This window comes from Camelus ferus, chromosome 5 (assembly GCF_009834535.1).
Source record: "Camelus ferus isolate YT-003-E chromosome 5, BCGSAC_Cfer_1.0, whole genome shotgun sequence".
NCBI classification, from domain to species: Eukaryota; Metazoa; Chordata; class Mammalia; order Artiodactyla; family Camelidae; genus Camelus; species Camelus ferus.
Genome location: NC_045700.1, coordinates 53,920,544 through 53,942,610, shown reverse-complemented (window position 1 = coordinate 53,942,610; position 22,067 = coordinate 53,920,544). Strand labels below are relative to the sequence as shown.

General features: G+C 34.7%; 1 protein-coding gene across 6 annotated transcripts in view; it reads left to right on the top strand.

The window, feature by feature from the left end:
* PDE1A (phosphodiesterase 1A) overlaps positions 1–22,067 on the top strand; it is a 300,999-nt gene that overhangs the window by 69,588 nt on the left and 209,344 nt on the right. The window contains exon 1 of one of the 6 annotated variants that reach the window (XM_006183029.3): positions 6,901–7,550. The exons of 4 other annotated variants lie outside the window; for them this stretch is intronic. In XM_006183029.3, coding sequence (XP_006183091.1) covers positions 7,498–7,550 — 53 coding nt within the window. In that variant the 5' untranslated portion in view covers positions 6,901–7,497. Of the gene's footprint in view, positions 1–6,900; positions 7,551–22,067 lie in introns of those variants that run through there. One more of the 6 variants, XM_032479874.1, reaches the window with a different exon arrangement.

Below are 22,067 nucleotides of genomic sequence, written 5' to 3'. Positions count from 1 at the left end.
GCTGCTTCAGTCACAATGTGCCCTCCAAATCATGGGTTGTTGTCTGGTGTGCTTAGGGCTGATGAAACACTCTGCTTACCCTTCCTCTTAGCCTGCTTGCAGAATATCTGTTCATCTTCAAGACCCTGTCCAACCAACTCTTTCTTAGTCCTGGGACTCAAAGGGAATTTTATATTAAGGAGGTCTCTTTTTGTAATGCTTATTTAACTATTTGCTGTGCAAAAGCCACTTCCTTTTATAGTAGATTTAATGTTACTTGATACACATTGAGCAGTGGGCGGGATTTTGGCATTGAGAATATTTTTTAGATGATTTTCTTTGTTGTTGTTGTTGTTGATGATGTTTTCACAGAATGTCACAGTTATGCAAAGGAAGTTGTTTGACTGCCAGCACTAAAGGCTGTTAGAACCTGTGGGAGTGCTAAGTGGAGCTAATCAAACTTTAACTGACCTGTGTCTACACTTCAGTGACAAAGAGGAATTTCTCCTTTGTGACGTAGAAAGGCTTGGCTCTCATACCTGACTGAAGAGTTAGCCAATTTGGGGAATAGTTTTTCCTTGTCACTTGAAGCTACAAACCTGGCCTTCCTTATTAGTTAATTTTAGAAAATAACTCTGATGTGTTTTTTAATTGAATGGCCAGTAAGCTTTAAGTCTGACACAGAAGACAAGAAAAACCAGTTTGAATCTATTAATTAGGTATAATGTGCTTTTTGCCTCTTTGGCAGAAAACATTTTTGGTCAAATTGAGAACCATTTTCAAAGTGATTTTTAGTTGCTTTGTCAATTTTAATATTCCCATTGTATTTATCCCCAGATATGTAGAGTTCCTGAGTTGAAGAAGTGTAATGACAAATATTTTAAGATGAAACACATATGTAATTATTAGGAAATGTTTGGAAGCATTGCATGGGATCAGTGAGAGTCTATTTTTAGGTTCTTGCAGACATACATATGAGAGCAAACACTTTCGGTATAATTTGACTAGATTTATTTTTAAGGTAGTAAGGAACAGTTAGATGCTCTGATCTTTTCCTCAGTTTATTGCATCCTGCAGAATGGACATATTCATTCACTGAACAGATGGATTTGTGAACAAATAATTACACAAATTATGATACTTGCTATGAGGAAAACAGAGTGCTGAAGGTATATAGAATTCCAGTGGGGTTATCAGAGGAGTCACCTCTCTAAGGAGGAGAAACTGCAGCTGCATATGAGCAATGAGCAGGGGGAAGAACATTTTAGGCAGAGGGAACAGTGTGTGGAGAAAAGTTAGGAAAGAGTTTGGAGTGTCCAAGGAACAAAATGCCAGTGTGACCCATGAGGAATAAGCCAAAGGGTCAGGGTTTTGAGATGGAAGTATAGGTAGGTGAGGGCCATATAGGGCAGAATGTTAATACTGTGCTACAGTTCATCACTATGCACCCACTGAAATGAATGAGTAAGAAAGCTTCATAAAATAATGGGAACAATGTGCTTTTCTCTCTTACATTTTGATGAATATGATCTTACCTTCTCCCAGTTAGCCAGAGACATCCATCTGCTTCATGCACCAGAAATCCCAGGGTGAGGAACATGTTTCCTTGAAAGTGAAAGCTTAAAGCACAGGAGTTCCCAGTGACTTAGAGAGTGGACTATAACAGAAAAAAAATGGTGGTATGGTGTGGTCAATCCTAATCCTTCCTCAGTGCCTGTGTGGGATTGAGGGTTTAAGAAGTTCTTCTTGACCAATGAGGAGTTCAGAAGTCAGCCGAGATGGGCCACAGTATCTGCCACAAGCCTGCCATGCCCACAGCAAGGGATTAGGGGACCCAACACAGAAGTCAAATGGTTAACAGTCTTGGTAGAGATCTGGATGAAGGATATGTAAGGGAAGAAAAAAAATCCCTTCTACCCTTTTTAGGTTCTTCTGGCCAGCCTAATTAAATTGACATCAGATGGATTAACAGATAAAAATCAAATTTAATTACATATGTAGGGGGCCCCATAAGAAAAATGAAACCCAAGGAAAAGTTAGGCAATTATATAAGAAGGCTTATATGCCACCTGAGAGAAGGAGGAATGGGTAGTGTTTCAAGACTTCAAAGGGGAGGAAGGCAATTCACATGGAGATGGAAACATAAGCGTTTTGTAAATTTGCTAGGTATCTATGGTGACCATGCTCTTCCTGGACTAAGCCCTTTATCTAAATTCTTTTGGGCAGTTAGGAAGGTAAAAAAGAAAGACTTCCTAAATCTTTTGTTTCTTGAAAATAATGAGCCTAAAATGATCCTCATGCCAAAGAGACACATTTTCAGGTGGTAAATTTTGCTTCTGTACAGATGTGACTCAGACTTAGAGAGTCTTGCAGCACCAGGAAGGCTGAGATTGGGCTCAATCAGAAGGAGATGACCATAGTTCCCAACTCGGCCAACTGAACAGACCAGCCATGGATTTCAGCAGTAGAGCTCTCCAGGGTGTTTTATGTGAATGGTTTGACCTCTTACTAGATACTTTCTTGAATAAAAACAGAGAGTTGGAGGATATATGAAAAACTGAACATCCACTAGATATGACTAAGTTTTTTAAAAAGAATATGCAAGACAATGATGAGATAGTGTTAATCAGCACATTATTTGTATTCATTCGTTCAATAAATAACCATTGAGTGGCTCTCCCGTTTCATGCACATGGAATACAACAGACACTAACCCTTGTCCTGCTGGAGCTTACACTCTAGTCAGAGTAGTTCCCAGTTGAAGCTATAGAAAAAAAGGAAACAGCCTAATTAGAAAAATAAAGATTTGACAATTTGTTTTCATATTTGAAAGTAGTGTGTTAAATGTCTTTAATTCCACAACAGTGGGGATGAAAAGTATTCTAGTGGTATGCGTGACCTTGTGTTGGTTAAGAGAAGCTAAAAATGATTACAGTTTATTCTTGCTTGGACACCAAGTTTAAATAACTTGACATCTTATCATAGGGTCAGTCATAGAGCCATAAAAATTTCGAGCTGGAAAGGATCTTAGAAGTCATCCAGCCTGACATCTTGGTTTGACTGGTAAAGAAACATGTGCAGGGAGTTGAAGAGAAAAATCACTGCTAGAGTTGGGGATTTAAATATATGTTCCTTGACGTTAGTCCAGGGCTCTTTATAATGGAAAAGAGCTTCCATTTGGATCTTAGTAGAACATATTCATTGATTATTTCACCTTGATATCAATAGGCCCTTTCTTGGGCTGGCCCTTATAAGTATTGGGAACATAATGGGCCATGCAATGATATTTAAGTAGAGAATTAGGAGAAGAACAGATACTCATTTGAAGGGTTAGTTGTTTCTTCTGTTTCTCCTTAGAATTGAAAGTTAGCCCAGAAAAAGCCTAAGCAACGTCAGAGGCAGAGTGCCTGCCACGGTGAAACCTACTCAGTAGGGGTAAAGGTAGGGCTCAGGAATAAGACATGTGGGTTCGAGTCCCAGCTCTACCACCTATCAACTAGCTTCATAATCAGTTGTAAAGCTTGGAGCAGGAAATTATTTTATTTAAGAAATTGATAAAATGCAGGTTATGAGTGCCTACCTTGAAAGAATATGTCAGATGTAAGTTATCTCTAAAATGATCCTGCTCTCACCCACTTACATGCAGTATTTTTTTTCTCCCAATGGTAAAGCGGCAGTCTATCAGGAATAGTTCCCACCTTGCCATTTTTTTCATGGTAGAGTTGACCAAGCAGTGTTCCAGTTTACTGGTGCAATATTTATAGCTATGTCAAATGAAAATTATGGCAGTGACTGCATTTTACTGGTTTTATCATGATTTATGTATTTTTCTGGAAGATTATCACATGGACATTTCATCTTCTGTGAATTGTCACAAAAAAAAAGATTGAGAACTCCTGAACTGGGGTTCAGGTATAGGAGACACCCTAATCATACACAGGGCTAGCTCCAACCTTGATGGAAGGTGGGGAGGCAAGAGTGAAAGAAGGAGGTTTTTAAAAAATATTTAAAAGTATATGTATAAAATGAGAATACCTAAAATGCCATCCAATCCTTTCTTTCTTGCATCTTATTCCCCCTTCTCCACTTAATTTAAAACTCAAATATATAACTTGTAATATTGGGTTTAATTAAATTGTGTTGTAAAAAAAGAACAAACACTTTGTCTCAGACTGATATTTGACTAGATTTATGTGGTAAAGTGATAACTGGTAGATACATTCATTTTCTAGTTCTTGGGCTGGCATAATATCGTATGATTTTTCTACCATTGCACACTTTTTCGCACTTATATATTACAAATAGAGCCAGAAAATAGACTATAACAATAAAAAAAGTAAAGCTCATCATTTCCAAGAGGCTTAACAGAAAATACTACGACATGCTGGGGACCCACTTGGCAGGAAAAATCATGCAGTTGATCCATGATTTTCATTATACAGAATGAGTTGGTTATAATGGATATGTTGGTGTGTCTTACTGAGGATTTTAACAAATTACTTTGAGGAATATTTGTTGACCACCTATTACGACAGTCTCTGACAGTGCTGAGTTGGAGAGGGTATCCCTGAATGTGTGTGTGTGTGTGCAGGGGGTGAGAGTGTTAGGCAAAGTCATACTGAAAAAGCGTTTACTGTAATAGGAAAAATATAAACATCATTTCTGACCCCTACCCCCAGAAAAAACTATTCAAAATAAGTTAGATTTAGTTTATTTTATAGGAGACTTAGCCTGTTTGTTTATATGATAAATTTTAGTATTTTGTACAGCACAGCTGTGTTAATTTAAGAATTATATTTTTGTAATTTAAGCAACAATAGTGAGGTTCTTTCATCTTATTGAATACTGCATTAAAGTTGAATAAGTTAATAAAGCAAACTTTTCTTCCTAATATTAAGTTTAAATGCTTGCTATTTGAGAGGTTAATTAAAACATTAAAAAACACATATTTTTCTTTGTGCTAAGTGACTATTTATCTTGCAAGTATCTTCTTATGGCTCTTTAAGTTCCAATATTGGATTTAAAAGTAAATATAATGCTTGATGTCATTGGGAATCTAAGCTTTCTACCTTAATTTCAGAGCAAAAAGAATATGAACCTAACACAAGCAAAGATGTTATGAATTTCCTGTATTTAGTGTAATAACTTTTAGATTCTGCAGCTGACAATCAAGCCTTAAAGCCTCAAGTAAGATTGTATACTTGCTTGTCATTTGAACTGTACCTTGGCTAGATGTTTATTAGTATTTGCATTGAGTTCCTTCCATCATATTAATGAAGAAATCATCTCACTTTTCTAAATCAAAAGTAGACAAAAAGAAAGTTAATTTTTTAAAGTTCATGGACTTATTTTTCTCTTGGGTAGCTCCTCAGGGGTATTTATGCTAAATTAACAGTATTAGAGATAAACCATGAGTACAGAAATTGAATGCCACTCATAAATGCAAAAATCCTTCCAGAAGACCTCTGCAATGTGCTATTACACATACAAAGAGAGCCAAAGCATGTGGTTGTAATAAAGCATCTACCCAAAAAGATCTGCATATCAGTTTGCATACAGATGGTCTCTAGATTTAACTGCACTGTTGCACACATGTCAGCTTATGATTGAATGCTTATTGATGATAGAGGAACATCGATTTAGATGTCATTATTTATATATATTATATACATATTATAAATATGTAATGTCTACATAAATATATGTAATACAAAATTATCCTTTTTTTATAGCTTCCTTATTTATAACTTTGCATAAGGAATATGTATTTTTTTAGGTATCAGTCACAACTTCTATGCTAGTTCCTTTGCAAGAAATACACTAATCGTATTTAGAAATAGCACGTTGGTACCATTAAAGCTGGAAAGGAACACAGAGTTCAACTAATATTACTTTATTTTACAAACAAAGAAACTAGAGCTCAGATAAGTCAAGAAATTTCCCCACAAATGGCCAGCATATTCATAATAGAACTAGGACTAGAACCCATTTATTTTATTTTTAGTTCAATGCTTTCTCAGACTGATTCCATATCCTAGTGTGGATTAGAACTGCTCAATATAATCAATGATTTCTTTTTAATTCTCTTATCCTTACTGGTCTCTCCTCTGGGAGGAAAATAAAAGGTGTTCTTGCTCCTGTGGACATATTTGGAGGGTGCTAAGAGCTACAGATCACAACCAGATAGATTCTATCCCCCTCTGTGACATTTGGTCCTTATTTTTATGGATCACGCACCTAAAGAATGTGTGTTTCTCAGTTTTTTCCCCTTTTATAACACGTATATGTTAAAAACATTTTAATCACACTTTGAGATGGTTTACTACATAACAAACCTCTGGCTGGGAATGTCATAACATTATTGAATGAGTAGAAATTTTGTTTGTGATTCAGGTACAGAAGTGTCTCTAAAATAATTTATATTAAAATATGAAGATTTGCCTTCTCTGTAACTTACAAGAGTTCCTGCAGTCTGAGTCTAAGTCTTCCAAGTAAAACAATCTTTAATGTCATTTATTTTCAACTGTTCACAACTTCTCTCTTATACCTACTTTTCTTTCTTTTCATTTTCATTAGTTAAAATTTGATTTTATAATAAAAACTTTAGGTTCCCGGGGAGTTTGGGTACTTAAAAAAAAAGCTTGTGTGTGTTTACATTATCTTTTTTTGAAATGTCCCCTTTTAGTTGGAAAACCACATTTGTACAGATATCTGGGTACAGCGTCACTGATGGAATTGAGCAATTTTTGTTTTTGTAACTTTTGTAGCTCTGGCCGGCTTCACAGGGGCTTCTATCAGTTGAAATGGCATCTTCGACTTCAGCCAAGTGTAGGTTATTAGGTTATGAGTGCCAAAAATGATGAGTCGTCTCCACACTTCAGCCAGAGTGAATAAAAGCAAGATTGTAAAATAATTATAATCTCTTGAAGCAAAGCCAGCCATGCAGCCTGAGCCCATCTTTCTTCATTAATTTGTATACAGTTCTTATTTTAACAGAACAAACTTTCAGAGGGTACTCACATGGGACTGCTGAACCAGCTGTACAACTTTTATTTTGAAGAAAAGAAGTCGAGCCTCAGAACAGGCTGTTTTAAAGACAGGGAGGGACTTAGCTTTTCCGAGCTTGACCAGCATGTGGAAGGAGTGCTCTCATGGCTGCAATAACTTAGGGAGCTCCTACCTGGGTGCCACTGGGCTAGGAAGTTTTCTGTTTGTTTCATTCTGTTTCCGAGGGTCCCGTGCACTTCTCTTGCCCATGTCAACGTGACTCTTGGTGTTTTTTGCACACCCTGCTCTGTGGGGGAGTGCCCTGACGTGCCTGTCTTATGTGGCCTCTATGGACACACTGCTCAGCTGGCAGAGAGCAGGGAAGTTTTCTCCCAGCACCCAAAAAGAGAAAGAGGAAACTACTTTTTCCTTCTGGGCTCCTTGTAGCACAGTAGATCGGGATAAGCTTCCACATTCTCTCCCTGGATTTCTGGAGTGATTTCTAGGAACAAGTTAAACTTTCACCTTTAAATGGATGACCATGTCACAATCAGGAGGAAACATCTCCAAAGACCCATCTTTAGGTAAGTAACGCTACATCCTAGGTGACTCCAGGGCTATTAGGGAAAATAATTTCTCTTTTTCATCCTTAACAGCAAAGCAATAAAAAGTGTGCCCAAAGTTGAACGTCATGCATACTGAAGGAGTCCTTTTATTTTCTATTTTCTGAAACCCTATACACAAGCTTTTATCAATTCTTCAAAATGTATTTTAAAAACATATTAGCTTTTCATGCACATGAATGACATAGCACTGGAAAAACTTCTGAAACATTATGCAATCCCTCGCTGTTTCTGTTGCATAGCCCTCTAAATGGGAAATGTTATGCTTGGTTCTTTTAGCTGATTTTCCTCAATTTTTCAGTGCTTTGAATGCTACACTTTTTTTTTTTTTACAGTAATGTGTGGGGAGACAAGTTTGAACTTGATAGTTATTATACTAGAGGGTGTACATTTTACAGCTAGTTCAGGAATATCCGTATAGTGGTTAAGGAAACAGTAGAGCAGTAGGAAAAATTCTACACTGTGGTGGAATCTTTGGCCAGCCAGAATGTAGATCTGCTATGGATTGGGCTAAGATTTTATTTTTGAGGGGAGAAACACTCTTTCTTTAAGAGAGCAGCAGTTTCTTCATTGACCTTTTAACTCTTGATTCACTCGTTACCTATTATGTGCTTTAGAATTTAAGACAGGGAATTAAGAATTTTAAAGTAGCCAGAAAATGACCACAAACAACTTCTGCCTCTTAAGACAGATGATTAATAAAAGAAGTTAATTATCTATCAAATTTGTGCTTCCCCCAAAATAATATCCTAACTAGAGCAAAGATACTATGTGTTAACAATACTAAAGTCAGATTGCAGCCACTTGTTGATCTAGAAGTAACTACACGGTAATTGAAGTTTATGGATGAAATTCCTGACATTCTGGGGTTGTTAAATAATGAGTAGGGTAGGCTTCAAGGAGTATAATTATATAAAATGTTTCTATTTTTACATATTGATTTGTCATTACTATAATATTATTAGTAGCAATAATATACTTTTGTAATGCTTAAAACAAAGTCAGCTCAAATATGTTTTAAAACCCTCTTTTGAAAAGATAAATTTATTTAACTCTGTATTATAGACTTAATATGTCTACTTAAATACGCATTTATAAATTTTACATGGCAATAGCAATAAATAACCAAAAATCCAAAATTACTCTCCAAATGTATATTCACTGGCCATATTTCCTATGGCAGGAACTGTAAAAGTTCTTCTAGTCCCTATATAATTCACTTCTATTTTCTCTCAAGGGCCTGTGTGATTTCAAACAGGCATGAAGAGTTGCACAGATAATTCCAAACTCATCTCCACTGAGGCATCACTTGAAGAGGGCACCTGCAGGAGTCCAGGAAAGCAAGGCTGTGGATAAAATCAGATCCACTTAGCCATCAACTTTAGTATACTACTCCACTGTGGTGCTGCTGCAATTTGTGGCAGGTGGTTCAAATCCTTATCCCCTCCTGATCAATTATATGCCAAGGTGCCACTTGCAGGGGAATTGCAATTCAACTGTGCTTCTGTTCTTTTTCATATAAAGAACAGATCCTTTGGTTAAGATGGGATTCTTTGTCCAAAAAATTAGAATAAAATTTGGTAAAATCAAATGATTGCTTCATGATCCTGGTGACCTAGCAGGGAAAACACAGCTACCAAAGAGGACATACTTCCACTCAGGCAATTATTTCGCAATTATTTCAAGCAAGTGTCGAAATGGGTCCCTGCCTGAAAACAGGTTAAGGCCAGATGTTGGGGTGGGATTGATTGGTCAACTGGCACATTGCTTTTATCAGGATATGATTTTGATGAGGTGGACAGTATCTTAAAAGATCCAAATGACTACACATAATTCCTCAGAGAAAGTTTTAGGATGCTCTTCAGTTAAATACAGCATGGGCTTTCTGATAGCCAGCTGTGCTTTGGGGCAAGTTGGGAAGTAGGTTTAAGTTTGCCTTTGACATCTGTGGCCCTTATCCCATGCTTTATTTCATTTCTTTGTCAGCCCCCTTTCCCAGCTCTCTGTCCCCTTGGGCTCCCCCAGGGCTGTCCAGCCTCTCACACTGAGGCCTGCCCTTTCTGGTCAGACACCCATGTACCAGACCTTCCCTTCTTAATATGTACTTAGAAGCACCCCACTTCCTGAGGGCTTTGCACACAGATTTTCAATCCACTTGGTAAGCAAATCTGTTCTAGAATGTTTCATATGTGCTAGCTACAAGTTTAATAGAAATTTTGTGAAATATATTTGCTGTTTATAGGTAATTCATTTAAAACTTTAGTCTTTAAGTGAGATCAGTCTGGGATTTTTTTAAGAAACATCCGACATATTGACACCATTCAAATTTCTATATACAGGTTACTTTCTCATTGACCCCACAGTTTTAATTCAATTCACCTGGGATTCTCTGGTTGACTAGATGTGTCCAGGGTTTGGACACATAAAATTTTTGTCAGCATAATCTCCCTAAATTTCAGATAGTAAAAGTCATCCATCAAAGTGTAAAAGTTGAGATTTTTAGAGGAGATGATGAGTATTGAAATTCCATGGCTGGTACGCTTTTGGGAAAACTGGGAAGAATCTTACATATTATTTAGATTCTGTCTCCGAGAATGTCTGTCTCCTACAATGCTGATTCCCAAATCATTGCACACAGCTAGGTTGTCAAATCTGTTCTAAAAGTCTTTCATGGAAATTTTAGATATGTATTTTCACTCCAGGTCTGTGAAGCAAGGAACAATGGCAAAGTTTCTTTTATGGCCAAGGCAGGAATTTCTGTGATCTCTTCCATGCATATCATATGTAGCTCTGGGATCAATAAGACTATTCAGCTCTGAGAAGATACAAATTGTGCATCTCAAACACACTTGTGTTTCTGCCTGCAGACATTCTTGCAGCTTAGACTTGTAGAGAGAAGAGATGATTCTCCCTTTACTCAAAAGAAACACTTTAGGCTTTATAATTATCTAGGAAGGGAACACTATTTCCATCAACAACACTGAGTTTGTTCCTCAGCACTTAGAAAATAAAATTGCATGTATTCTTAAAATCCAAGATTTGAATCAACACTAGAAATTAAAGACCTCTGATACAGTCCTTTAGACTTTTAAAAACTTCTTTTTCTGTATTACCATAGAGTTTTATCTCTGGTAAGCAAAATTAATCTCTTTATATAAAAAATTCATCAATTGATAGTACATTTCAAATGAAGTACCTTTATATAACTTCAGTAAAACAGTTGCTGAAGACACTTCCATCCTATTGCATACTCATATTGCTTAGAGAACTTTCCATATTTCCGTGAGATAAATCAATCTTAGATGTTGACACCAAGAAAAATCTGTTTTTCCTAATAAAATTGCATTATTGAAAATAAATCTTATCTGAATTTCACTGCCATGAAGAATTTAAGTCTGGGTTTTCATTATAATTATCTCCTACCACTTGATTTGATATTTTATCTTATCAAATTCTATTATATGTGCATCTTTTTTTTCCTGTTTGTTGCTTCAAATTCTTTCTGGAAGTATGTAGGAAAAAATGAATTTTAAAAAATAAATGGAAACCTTTCTTACATGTTAACCTTATTCTGTGTTCTTTGGAACCAACAACCTTTTGAACTTCTTTCAGGGGTCAAAAGCGGATAAGTTATTTTTGTGGTGACTTTTCATTAGAAGTAGCACTCCAAAGCCACAAATGAAATCATGCAAATAGTTCTTCATTGGCCCTAGAACTGAGAACTGGTCTGTGCATCCAGGATCTGAGACAGTAAAGTGCAAGTCAAATGACTGCCAGTGTCCGAGACCAATGAAAATCATGTTGAGTTCTTCATAGCATTTAGAACATGCTGTTTCTCCTCTTCATGCCTTTTCAAAAGTTTTATTTTTGCAAGTATCTGTTAGCAGTGGAATTCTGAGTGTGCTTTTGGCAGGCACATTCTCTTCACATGGAAATGTAGACTGCAGTGAGATGAAATAGGAAAGCCTAGAGAAAGAAAGGCAGTCCTACTTTTTTTTGGTCTGTGGACCCCTAAGAGGAACAGCTAGTAACCTGTTGCTGTGTCTGAATTCTAATTTCAAGACTGTGATCTATGCTTTATAGAGAAATTAGTGTAAAATATCTATTACATATTTAAAACCATAAACTTTTGGAGTATAATCATTTTTATTTATATTTAGTCCCACATTTAAGCTCATGTATGACATCAGTGTCAAAGCTAAACTAGAAGTTGCTAATATGCAGGGCAACGGACGATTTCAGATGTTCAGACAGTAACAAGGTGGAGCACCCGACTGCCGATTTACAGTAGTTTTCTAGGCAAGGTGTCCGGACAGTATTCATTATTTAATGTTTCAGATTCATTTCCTTGAGTGTTTTGGGAATAATAAAAAACCTGAACAAATAATGTAAAATGTAAAATCACTTCAAAATTTAATTAAATTGCAGTACATTATTAGACATTGATATTTTTATCTTATAAATATTGAAGTATTTATGATATTCTGTGTTTTAAGCCTCTTTTTAACATCTTCTTATCAAAAATATGTACTTTAGACAGAAATGTATTTAGTACAAAGTCATCAGAGTGAAAAGTAATTATACAGAAATAAAAGTATGAACTGAAGTAGTATAATGCATTAAATGCCTTTTCTTTCTATGAAATGAATTTCCTCATAGGCAAAAGCTCTATCTAAATCATATCCAAAATATAATTCTATATTTATGGAAGTATTTTTTCAGTTTTTGTTTCTAAGACAAGTGATTGTGAATTCATTTATTAGAAAAGAGAGAAAAAAAGAATATGAATTGACTTTCAGTGGTTACATAATTATATACTAGAAATTTAGTTTCAGGTTTTTTCTAATAAATGATAATTTTTAGATGACAATTGACAGAACAAAATAATTACATTTAAGTTATCTCCCCTTGCTATGAAAGTGAAAAATACTTTTGAAAAATAGGCACAGTGATATGAATTTAAAGTTTATGACATTATCAAATACAGTGCTAATTAATAGAAAAACAAATACATTTTATAACAGACATATTTATTACAAATTAATCTTTTCGTTGTCTAGGTTAGGATTTCGCTGCTGGTCAAAGGTGATTGTATGACTTATAGGGATGGAATAGACACAGATTGATCTTTAAAATAAATTACAAAGATGAAAGTGAAACAAGTACATCTGAATGTAAGGCAGGTAATGTTTATTAAGAAAAAAATTGTCAGACATTGCCTTTTTTCCCAGTTATGATAAGGGTTGATCTAATTTTTAAGTGGTCATCACAGATAAATTGTAATTTGTTATAGATTTTAAAGTCTAGAAGTAACTAATTTACTCTGTCTGGTATTATTTCACCCACAGTTTACACAAATTAAATTATCTCCAATAAACTTATCATCACTAGTGGCAGCAGCAGCAGTCAGTATTAACAATCCTAAGAGCTACCGTTCATCAAAATCTTAGCATACTTGTAGACAAAGTACAAGCATATAATCTTTAGGGCAACTTCATGAGGAAGTGTTAAATTCACAATGAATAATTTTGGATATGGATCCTGGAACAAGGAGTAGATTAAAATATGGGAACATGTCTGTCACTCAGGAGTTATGCAAATCTTGTTTTCTAAGCTAGATACTCTTGGTGCTGTTTGCATTTATATTGGACATTAATATGATTTATAAATGGCTTTTCAAAGATTAGTATGTAATGTTTGGAATGAGGAAAATCAATATTATGCAGGCAAAATAATGTACTGGGAATAATTCTATGGTTTTATACCATCTGGAAAATTTTATATTTGGAATAATGAGCCTATCACATACAGTATTTAGGTAATAAGCAATGGAAAAAATAATAATAGCAGTAAAAAAAAGTAATGTTAAAGATGACGTAGGTTTATAGAGAATAAGATTAAAGAAGTCTGCAGTATTTATAAACCTAAGTCACTTCAGTTCTGTGACTGGACCTGACATGAGTTTGATAGTTTTCATGGGAAAGCTTCAGTTTATTTATTTATTTGATTAAGGCCACTTGGACATGATCTCTGAGGAAAATCCAACATTTCCTGAACTGGAGCTGATGGAATTGTAGGGAGCAAGTCACAGTACATTTGAAGGAACAGATGATAAAGCTTCCAGAGTTATCTTTGTAACATCCCAAGCCTGCTCCATTGAAGTCATAGTTTTTGTTATGGAGAAAGTATTAATTCTAAGTCAAATTGGTGTCCATTCTTAGTGTTTTGGTGACTCTAGCTTTTAGGATCTTAGGATGTTATTTTTAGAAGTGTTATTTATTAAATCAAAATAGATATTTAAATATCAATTATGTATTATTAACCAATTGTTTATAGGCATTGAAAGTCATGAGCTTTTATTATGAAAATCATCACTTCAGCTTAAAAATATTAATATTTAATTTAACATTTTTAGAGCTCAAAGAGCTTAGAACAAATTGTCTGGAGACCAGTGATAATGAAAAACAGTAGGGTTGTATCTTTACATACAAATGTGGCAAATTTTTGAGTTCTAATTGAGAAAGGAAAAGAAAATTGTATTAGGTCAAATCACTTTTAAATTGTATCATTAAATTAAAATTTGGATGAAAGTAGGGATGTGTGATTATCTGGGACCACCTGTTTGTTAGACATCTCTAATGAAGATTCCAAATGCTTATAACCATTCCAGTAGTGGTGTCTTTTAGAAATAACATAAAAGAAAAAAGAGAGACCTTTGGTAATTTCTGTGCCCACAAATTAAACATTTCTTGCTCATTTCAGCTGCACCCAATTGTTTCTAATTCTGTGATCGCATATCATTTTATTTGCATCTCTTTTACTGTATGTTTCTTTTCAGTCTATTATAATTACTTGAGTAAGAGGATCAACTCTCATACAAAACTGTAAGATTCCTGAGGCCAGAATCCATTTTGAATTCATCTTTGTATTTCCTATAATTTTTGGTAGAATGTGAGTCATAAGTGAGAACTTACCCAGTCTTTAAACTTAAATACCTAAAGGGACCAGATCAGTGTTGTAAATGTTTGAAACAGAAAGTGTTGGGAACTGTGGTAGATGGAAAACAAAAAGCATGTGTTTTCACATTTTTAAAAACATTGATAGACTAAACATAATCAAACTGTAGACTTTTAGCTGAACTCCCTTGAAATGAAAGAATGATAGAATGAATAATTTGTTTCATTAGTTCCACATAGTGGTTAACTCTTCATATTCAGGCTGAATGATGGCCAGTAAATCTTGGCTGAAAATTCTGGCAGCTACATCCAAGATGATTACTGGAGGAAGGGGTATTTAGTTCTTGTTTCTAATACTAATTAAAGAATGAGAAAATCAATATACTCTGCAACATACTTGTACTGACCATCTGTATATAATTTTCCAGCATTTAAGGAATAGATGAAGAAATGTATAATTGTTGAATGAATAAAATGCATTCATTTTAGCCCCAACTTGAATTATTCTAGAAAGAGAATTCAATGCCTATAGCCCTACCCTTGAACGACTATGACTCATTAGAAATTACTTTCTCAAATGGAAATCTGTCATTGAGTCAAGTTACTACTATCAGATTGGAAAAATTACGTTTAAAAAAAATTACATAATCAAGCCCAGAGTTGGTGGAGGAGGGCGTTAGTAAAGGGAAACATGTACATTTGGGTCAATTAACACAATTAATGCTCTCCAAAAGCTCTTATGCTCTTTCTGATTCTTCTTTCCTTTAGTCCATCCATCGTTCATTCAGCCATTGAAGAGACAGCACATAATTTGAATTTTTCTTTCATACTGTTATGACCCGGGAGAATAGGAAAAAAAATGTACATTAACGGAATAGTGAAGTCCAGTTGACCTTTATGTGGCTGAAGGGTCAAATGTGCCTCACCTGACTTCAGGGTTATAGCATGCCTGAGATTCCTGGTTTAAAAAAGTTAAAAGTTTAAGAAGTTTCAACTAACTGACCAAAATGTGAGCTATTACACCCATAATGATGGCCTGTACTTTCCTAATTTCTTTTGGAGAATTGATTTTTACCAAGTGTCATGCTAACAGACTTGAGAAAAAAAGTTATTTTAATAAAAGCTGAATGTAATTAATTATATGATTTTGCCAATTCAATTTCACTTTCACTAAAACTATGACATAGAAAGAAGGACTTGTAAACAGTAAAATAAAATAATACTTTCTTATGCATTTCAATCATTTGAGTCTCATCCATAAGATGTATTCTCTAAGGATTTATGATTATTATTTTTCAAAAATTATTTATTATTTATGGGATAGATTTGTGATATTATTTTCTATTACTGGACCTTCCCAAATACTACTATAATGAGTAAATGTTTTCATAAAAGTCACAAATTATAAAATTTCTCTGTTAAGTCAGTGATTCACAGAATGGTTTGTTTGTTGTTGACACTAGAATTGCAGCTTACAAAACCAGACTGAACTAAATTAAACTAAAAACTAAGAACAAGCTTCTGAATTCCTAACCCCAGAGATTCTGCTTCAGTAGATCTGGGAATTGAAAGCTTTGATCATTTCTGCCTGCTCTGCAGTTCATGCTGATTCACAGCTAGATTTGGGAGCCACTTTCCTTAATGACGTAATTTACATACAATAGGAATGGAAGAGGAGAGTAATTTGGAAAACTTTTTAGTAAGATTAGTATCAACACTGGGAGTATGAGCCAAATTTTTTTTTCAGATGAAATGAATTTTATGAATTAAATAAACACATAATATATTTTATTTAAAGCAGTATATTCCTTCTACCTACCCCCTGCCTCTGGCAACCACCAATCACCAGTCTCTGAATCTATGAGCTTATTTTTTGTTTTGTCTTGTTATAGATTCTACATATAGGAAAGATTATATGGTATTTTCTTTTTTTTTATTCAAAAATGTCTGTGGGTACGGAGGACCTATACGAAGAGGACTAAGTTTCTCCTCGAAAGAATTTTAAACCCTTTTTTGAGGATGTAGGTCTATAAAGTACAGAGTCAAATTACCATGGTCTCCAGAGCAATGGTCCTCAGCATTGGCTGTATCTTAAAATCACAGAGGAATTAAAAATCCCAATACCTGGGTTGTATCTCAGACCTATTATATCAGAATTGCTGGGTGAGACTCAGGAATAAGTGTTTTTTGTTTTGTTTTTTAACTCCCTACCTATTTCTAACATATAGCCAATTTTGAGAACTGATGCCTTAAAGAGAAACACACAAAGTGCAATGAAGGAAGAGGGAGGGACATTTGAGAATGAACATTGAAGGCTGTGTAGGCTTTTGATAGGCAAATGGAAGAAGAAAGAAAGGACATCAAGAAGATGGCATAGCATAAGCAAAGGCATGGGAGTGCAAAAGTGCATGAAGTGTTTGGGAGAGTTTTGCCGATAGGGGAGAATTCCTGAATGGGCAGCACAGATCTGAGCTGCATGTGGAAAGATGCATGTGTGGCTGAGAGGTGGGCTAGGGCTAGTCAGTCCAGGGTCAGACTGCATTTATTTTTTTAATATGTGTTGTCACCCATCCGGTTTGTTGTTAAAATTGACAAACCTGATGAACCAAAATCCTGAGCTCAGTATTTCCAAAATGCTATTTCACCATAGACCACTATTCCCCTGAGATACTCTGAACAAAAGCATCAGATAAGTTTGGGGAATACTGCCTGTCGTACTCATTCTCCTCTTAGAGATTTACAATATTAGAATTTTTGCAGTAAAACAAGTTTGTTTACTCTAATATTTCCTATAATATATTCTATTTCTATATAATGCTTATTAATATCTCCAGAAATTAATGTTTCAAGGTATTTTTTTGTTTCTCTAAATTTTCCCCCAAAATGGCTCCTTTATTTTGCTGAAATTCATTTTGTTTCAGTCTTTTTTTCTTCCTTTAATAATTTATTTTCTTATTTATGTTATCTGGAATATAATCTGACTCCAAGAAATTTCTCCATAGGTAACATTTTTTTATCTACTTTTAGAGAAGCTTAGGCAAAAAAAAACTTGCCTAATTGAGAGAATAGTTAATGTTCTGTTACATAACTGTTATGGTGTGAGTTTAAAAAAAGGAAAAGAAATATTTTGAAAAGATTGAGAAGTGACGAACAATGTCACATTATTGAAACAGCTGAGGGCAAATTAAGAAATAACAGATGGAAGTTATGTGTGGATTATCACACCCAGGTATCACTGTACACACAAGTTTGGCAGCATTTTTACCCAGCTTTTGTGCTTTTTGAAAAAGCATCATCCTTAAATTCACACTTAGTGGAATGTAGACTGTTCCAATTTATAAATAACACCATTTTGAATAATAATGGCTTATGCTTGTGTAGAATCCTGTACTAAGGGTTTAAAAATTTGTTTTTATATCTGTTATACTATTTGTTCATACAATATCCTTACGAAATGCAAGGAAAACTACATAGATCCCTATTTCATAGGTGAAGAGAGAAATTGAAGCTGAAGGGGTCACAGCAAGTCAGAGGAAGAAACACTAAAGAGTACTGACATTAAGAACAAGCAGTTAAGTGTGGCTTCCATTACAGACTGCAGCTTCATAACAAGTAATGTCAGGAGACCTTAATGCATATGTCAGGTCAGCTACACAGTCGTTCCTTGAGTTAAAACCCATTCTTACTTGCTAGCAAAGTCACTTGAATCATTTAAAAAAAATTTTAGCTACTGCTCAAATTTATTTAATACACATGATATCCATGAAAACTTTCTTTTCTGGAGATGGAGCAAAGAAAAAAAAACTGAGCAAAAGTAAATTATTATATGTTCCCTGAGCCTTATGATTTACTGGGATGGCTGTACAAACATAGGTTTGACATGTCACATGGGAGTTCCTTACTAGGAATTTTAGGATATAAAATACTGTCTCTAGAAGAAGTAAAGAAAGAGGAGTGAATAGAAAGATAAAGTTAAGGCAGTTACTTTGAAAGTGTTTCTAAACAGAAGAGATTTGTTTCTACCATAATATAAACTGCATTTTCCTAGACCCTTGCAGTTACTGAAGGATGTGACTTCTAGATTGTGTAAGACTAGAACTAGATTTCACTGCAGCTTCATTATAATTTCATTAACAGAAATGTTAAAATATAATTTAACAGTATCTACCTTATTAATTTTTATTTAGACTTTACTTTCCATAAATATCCTAATACTCAAAATATTGAAATTTACTATTTTGATGGTGTTTTATTTTAATGTACTTAAGGTCAATCTTAAGTGCCATAAAACTTCTATGTTTTGTTATTTTAAAATATTTTACTTTACTGTGATTGTTTTTCTAAAATATTATACAAAGAATCTATTTTCTAGAGGGAAAATAAATCCCACATTCCATTAGGCAAACAATACAATGCCCTTATAAGGCTATTTTCTCTATCTTAGGAATCAAATATTTATACAGTTTTTATGAAGGATATTTATTTTTGTGGTACAGGGTGGTAAAGACACAATTTATTTAAAATACATTCCATTTCTAGAGTAGATCCATTATTTTTTGTTATTTGCTTATTTAAACAATGGGAAGCACTTTCTGACAACATGCTGAGGAACTAAACAGCTGTTCTTACTAAATAAAAATTGACCTAAACTTTATATAAAAATTCTTATTAATCTATATGCCAGCTTTTAAACAAACTCATGTGGAAGTTGAGTTGTTAAGTTGAATAATTCTGATCCGTGTGTATAATCAGGATAATTTGTTCTGTTTAATCCTCCATCTTACCTACCAACGTATTGTTTCTTCTCTCTTATTAGCCCGCTTGGGAATTTAGCCTCACTTACCAATTTACTGGAGGCTATGTCAATACTGTGCTGGTGAAGGACCCTAGCTTACATCTGATTTTTTAATTTGTATGTCTTATAGATGTCTAGATAAAAATATGATTGTTGCTCCCTTCCACTCCTCCTCTTTTTCTTCCTCCTTTCCTGCCAGACACCAGAATGCCTAGCATTTCCTATGGGAGAACAATTTATAATATACTCAGAAAGCTAATGGTTATGCCAATTGTTGTGTTATACTGAGGAGTTCTATCTCCAGGTATAAGCATTAGAACATTTAAGTTCACCTTAGAGCTACGATTTAAATCTGAGGAGACAATGGCCGCAAGACTCCCAGATGGAGTATCAGCTCTGGATTTTCCCTTAAAGATTGATTTGCCAGGTGAAGGGTCTAGAATTCCATGTTTAAGACTTGTCTTAGACTAGAATGCTTAGGTGATATTTCCATAACTTACTGAGTAACTTGGAGATGCCCATTCAAAAATACTTTCCATGATTTCATTTAATTTTCAAATAAATTTCAATTTATGTTTTCTGCTTCATCAAGTTACAATTCAATCTCTCTTTCTTTCATTCATTAGTCTTTAAAATGAAGACTGTGTGTTGCTTCCATGTCCCCTCATTAATTTCTCCAGTCTTTTGCAAAACCATCTCCTTTCATAATCTCAGCTATCTTCCCTTTTAGGTGATTCCTAAATTTACATTTTTAGATCTCAGCTCTGTCCTGAATGACAGTATCTCCACATCTCTTAGATATGTTCACCTGAAAGACCTCCTGATACCTGATACTAATCTATCCCAAAGAGATTTATTATAACACATACTTACTTGATGAGTAAGTTCAGGAACATATGTGTGCACATCTCTCTAAACCTTGTCTCTTGCAACACTAGTGTCCTATAAGATTTAATAGTTTTACACACATGTACACATGTACATATTATTACATTATTTCCCAGAACTTTATTGTGTTTATGTAAAATGTAAATATGTAAGAGGATGATGTGATATTTAGTGTTTCCTAAATCAACAGTGGAACCCTCTTTGTGTTAAATATCTATAAAGATATCAAAGTCTCCAGTAAACTTTTTTGAGAAATATTGCTCAGATGAACAGCCTAAGCCTAGCTGCTTTGTTGATAGCTATTAAGGAAAGCATACAATGTTTCCCTGTCCTTTCACTCCTCTTATTTAGACTTGAAATCTCCCTTATTTTTGATGCCTGTCTACTTCTTGTCTCCCATAATAAAACAAGTATCAAGTCCTTTCAGTGTCCTCACAAAATTGCATATTTCTGTTCTCTTTTCTTTGTGACTTTCTACTTCAAAAAATTTCCCCCTCATCTAAAATGTTAATAGTTTCCAAATAGATCTAATTTCCATCCCTCCCTTCCACAGTTCCTTATTTCTAGAGTTATCAAATTAGCCTTTACCTTTGTCATGGATATGTCACTACCTTCTTCCTAATTTGCATTGACTCTTCATTTCCAACCAAGTGAAATAGTGACTCTTCTGGCATTCCAAACACTTTATACCTGCTCTCCTCATCTCCTTCCTCCTTTCACAAATCCTATGCTACAGTGATTCCAGACGACAGATTGTCCCCTAGGACTGTCTTACACTTTCCTTCCTGAGCCTATGCTCCCTCTGCTTCCCCTGCTGCAGGGCTTGTCCTCTATCTCCTGTCTGAACTTACTGTCTGTCCTTATCCAGGCTTCAAGTCCTAATTCAAATGCTGCTGTCTTTATGAAGTGTTTCCTGATTCTTAAGCAAAAATAGCTTCTCTTTTCTTGGGCTTTGATGGTTGTAACTTTTTTTTTCTCATAGGTCTGTATTTCTGAGCATATTTACCAGAAATTGGTATAATTATTTGCTATTTAGTGCATATCCTATCTTCCTTTAGTATGAACTTCTTGATGGCTGGGGCTTTATCATATTTATGGAATTTTTAAATGATGAGGTTGAAAAAACCTTATATTTAGTGCAACTCTCTTATTTCATAGATGAGTAAATAAAAAACTTGAAGACATTAAATGCTTTGACCAAGCTAGTTAGTTACAAAGTCAGGACTAAAAAACAAGTCTTAACTTTCAATCCAGTCCTCTTTCTAGTCTGATTTATTTGCATCTCTGACATTTCTAGCCCAAGGTAATAATATTTATTGAGCAGCTGCTATGTACCAGAGATTTTTACCTACAATTGTATCTAATTGTAAGAATAATACTAAAACATGGGCATTAATGTACCCATAATATAGATAAAGAAACTGAAGTTCAGTGAGGTTAAATAATTTGCCTAGGTAGAAGAGTTTGGAATCAAAGCCGGGTGCACTTGGCTCCAAAGCCTATGCTCTCAGGTCAAAGATTAAATAAATAAAAAGGGCTGTCTAGTTTAGGGTGGGAGTTTGGAGTAGTTATCTTGGGAACCTGCATTGGCTTGCCACCTAAGAACCAAGTGTCAGGCTTTAAAATACTCTCTCAGTTACCAAGTAATGCAAATTTAAATCACAGTAAAATGCAATTATGTATGTTCCTTCTGTAATGGCTGACTGCAAAAACCCAAACATTTCACTCAGGACTAGTGAAGCTTTAGAGCAGAGTTTCTCAGCCCCGATATAATTGACATTTAAGACCAAATAATTCTTTGTTGCAAGGACTGTGCATTGTCGGATGTTGAGCATCATC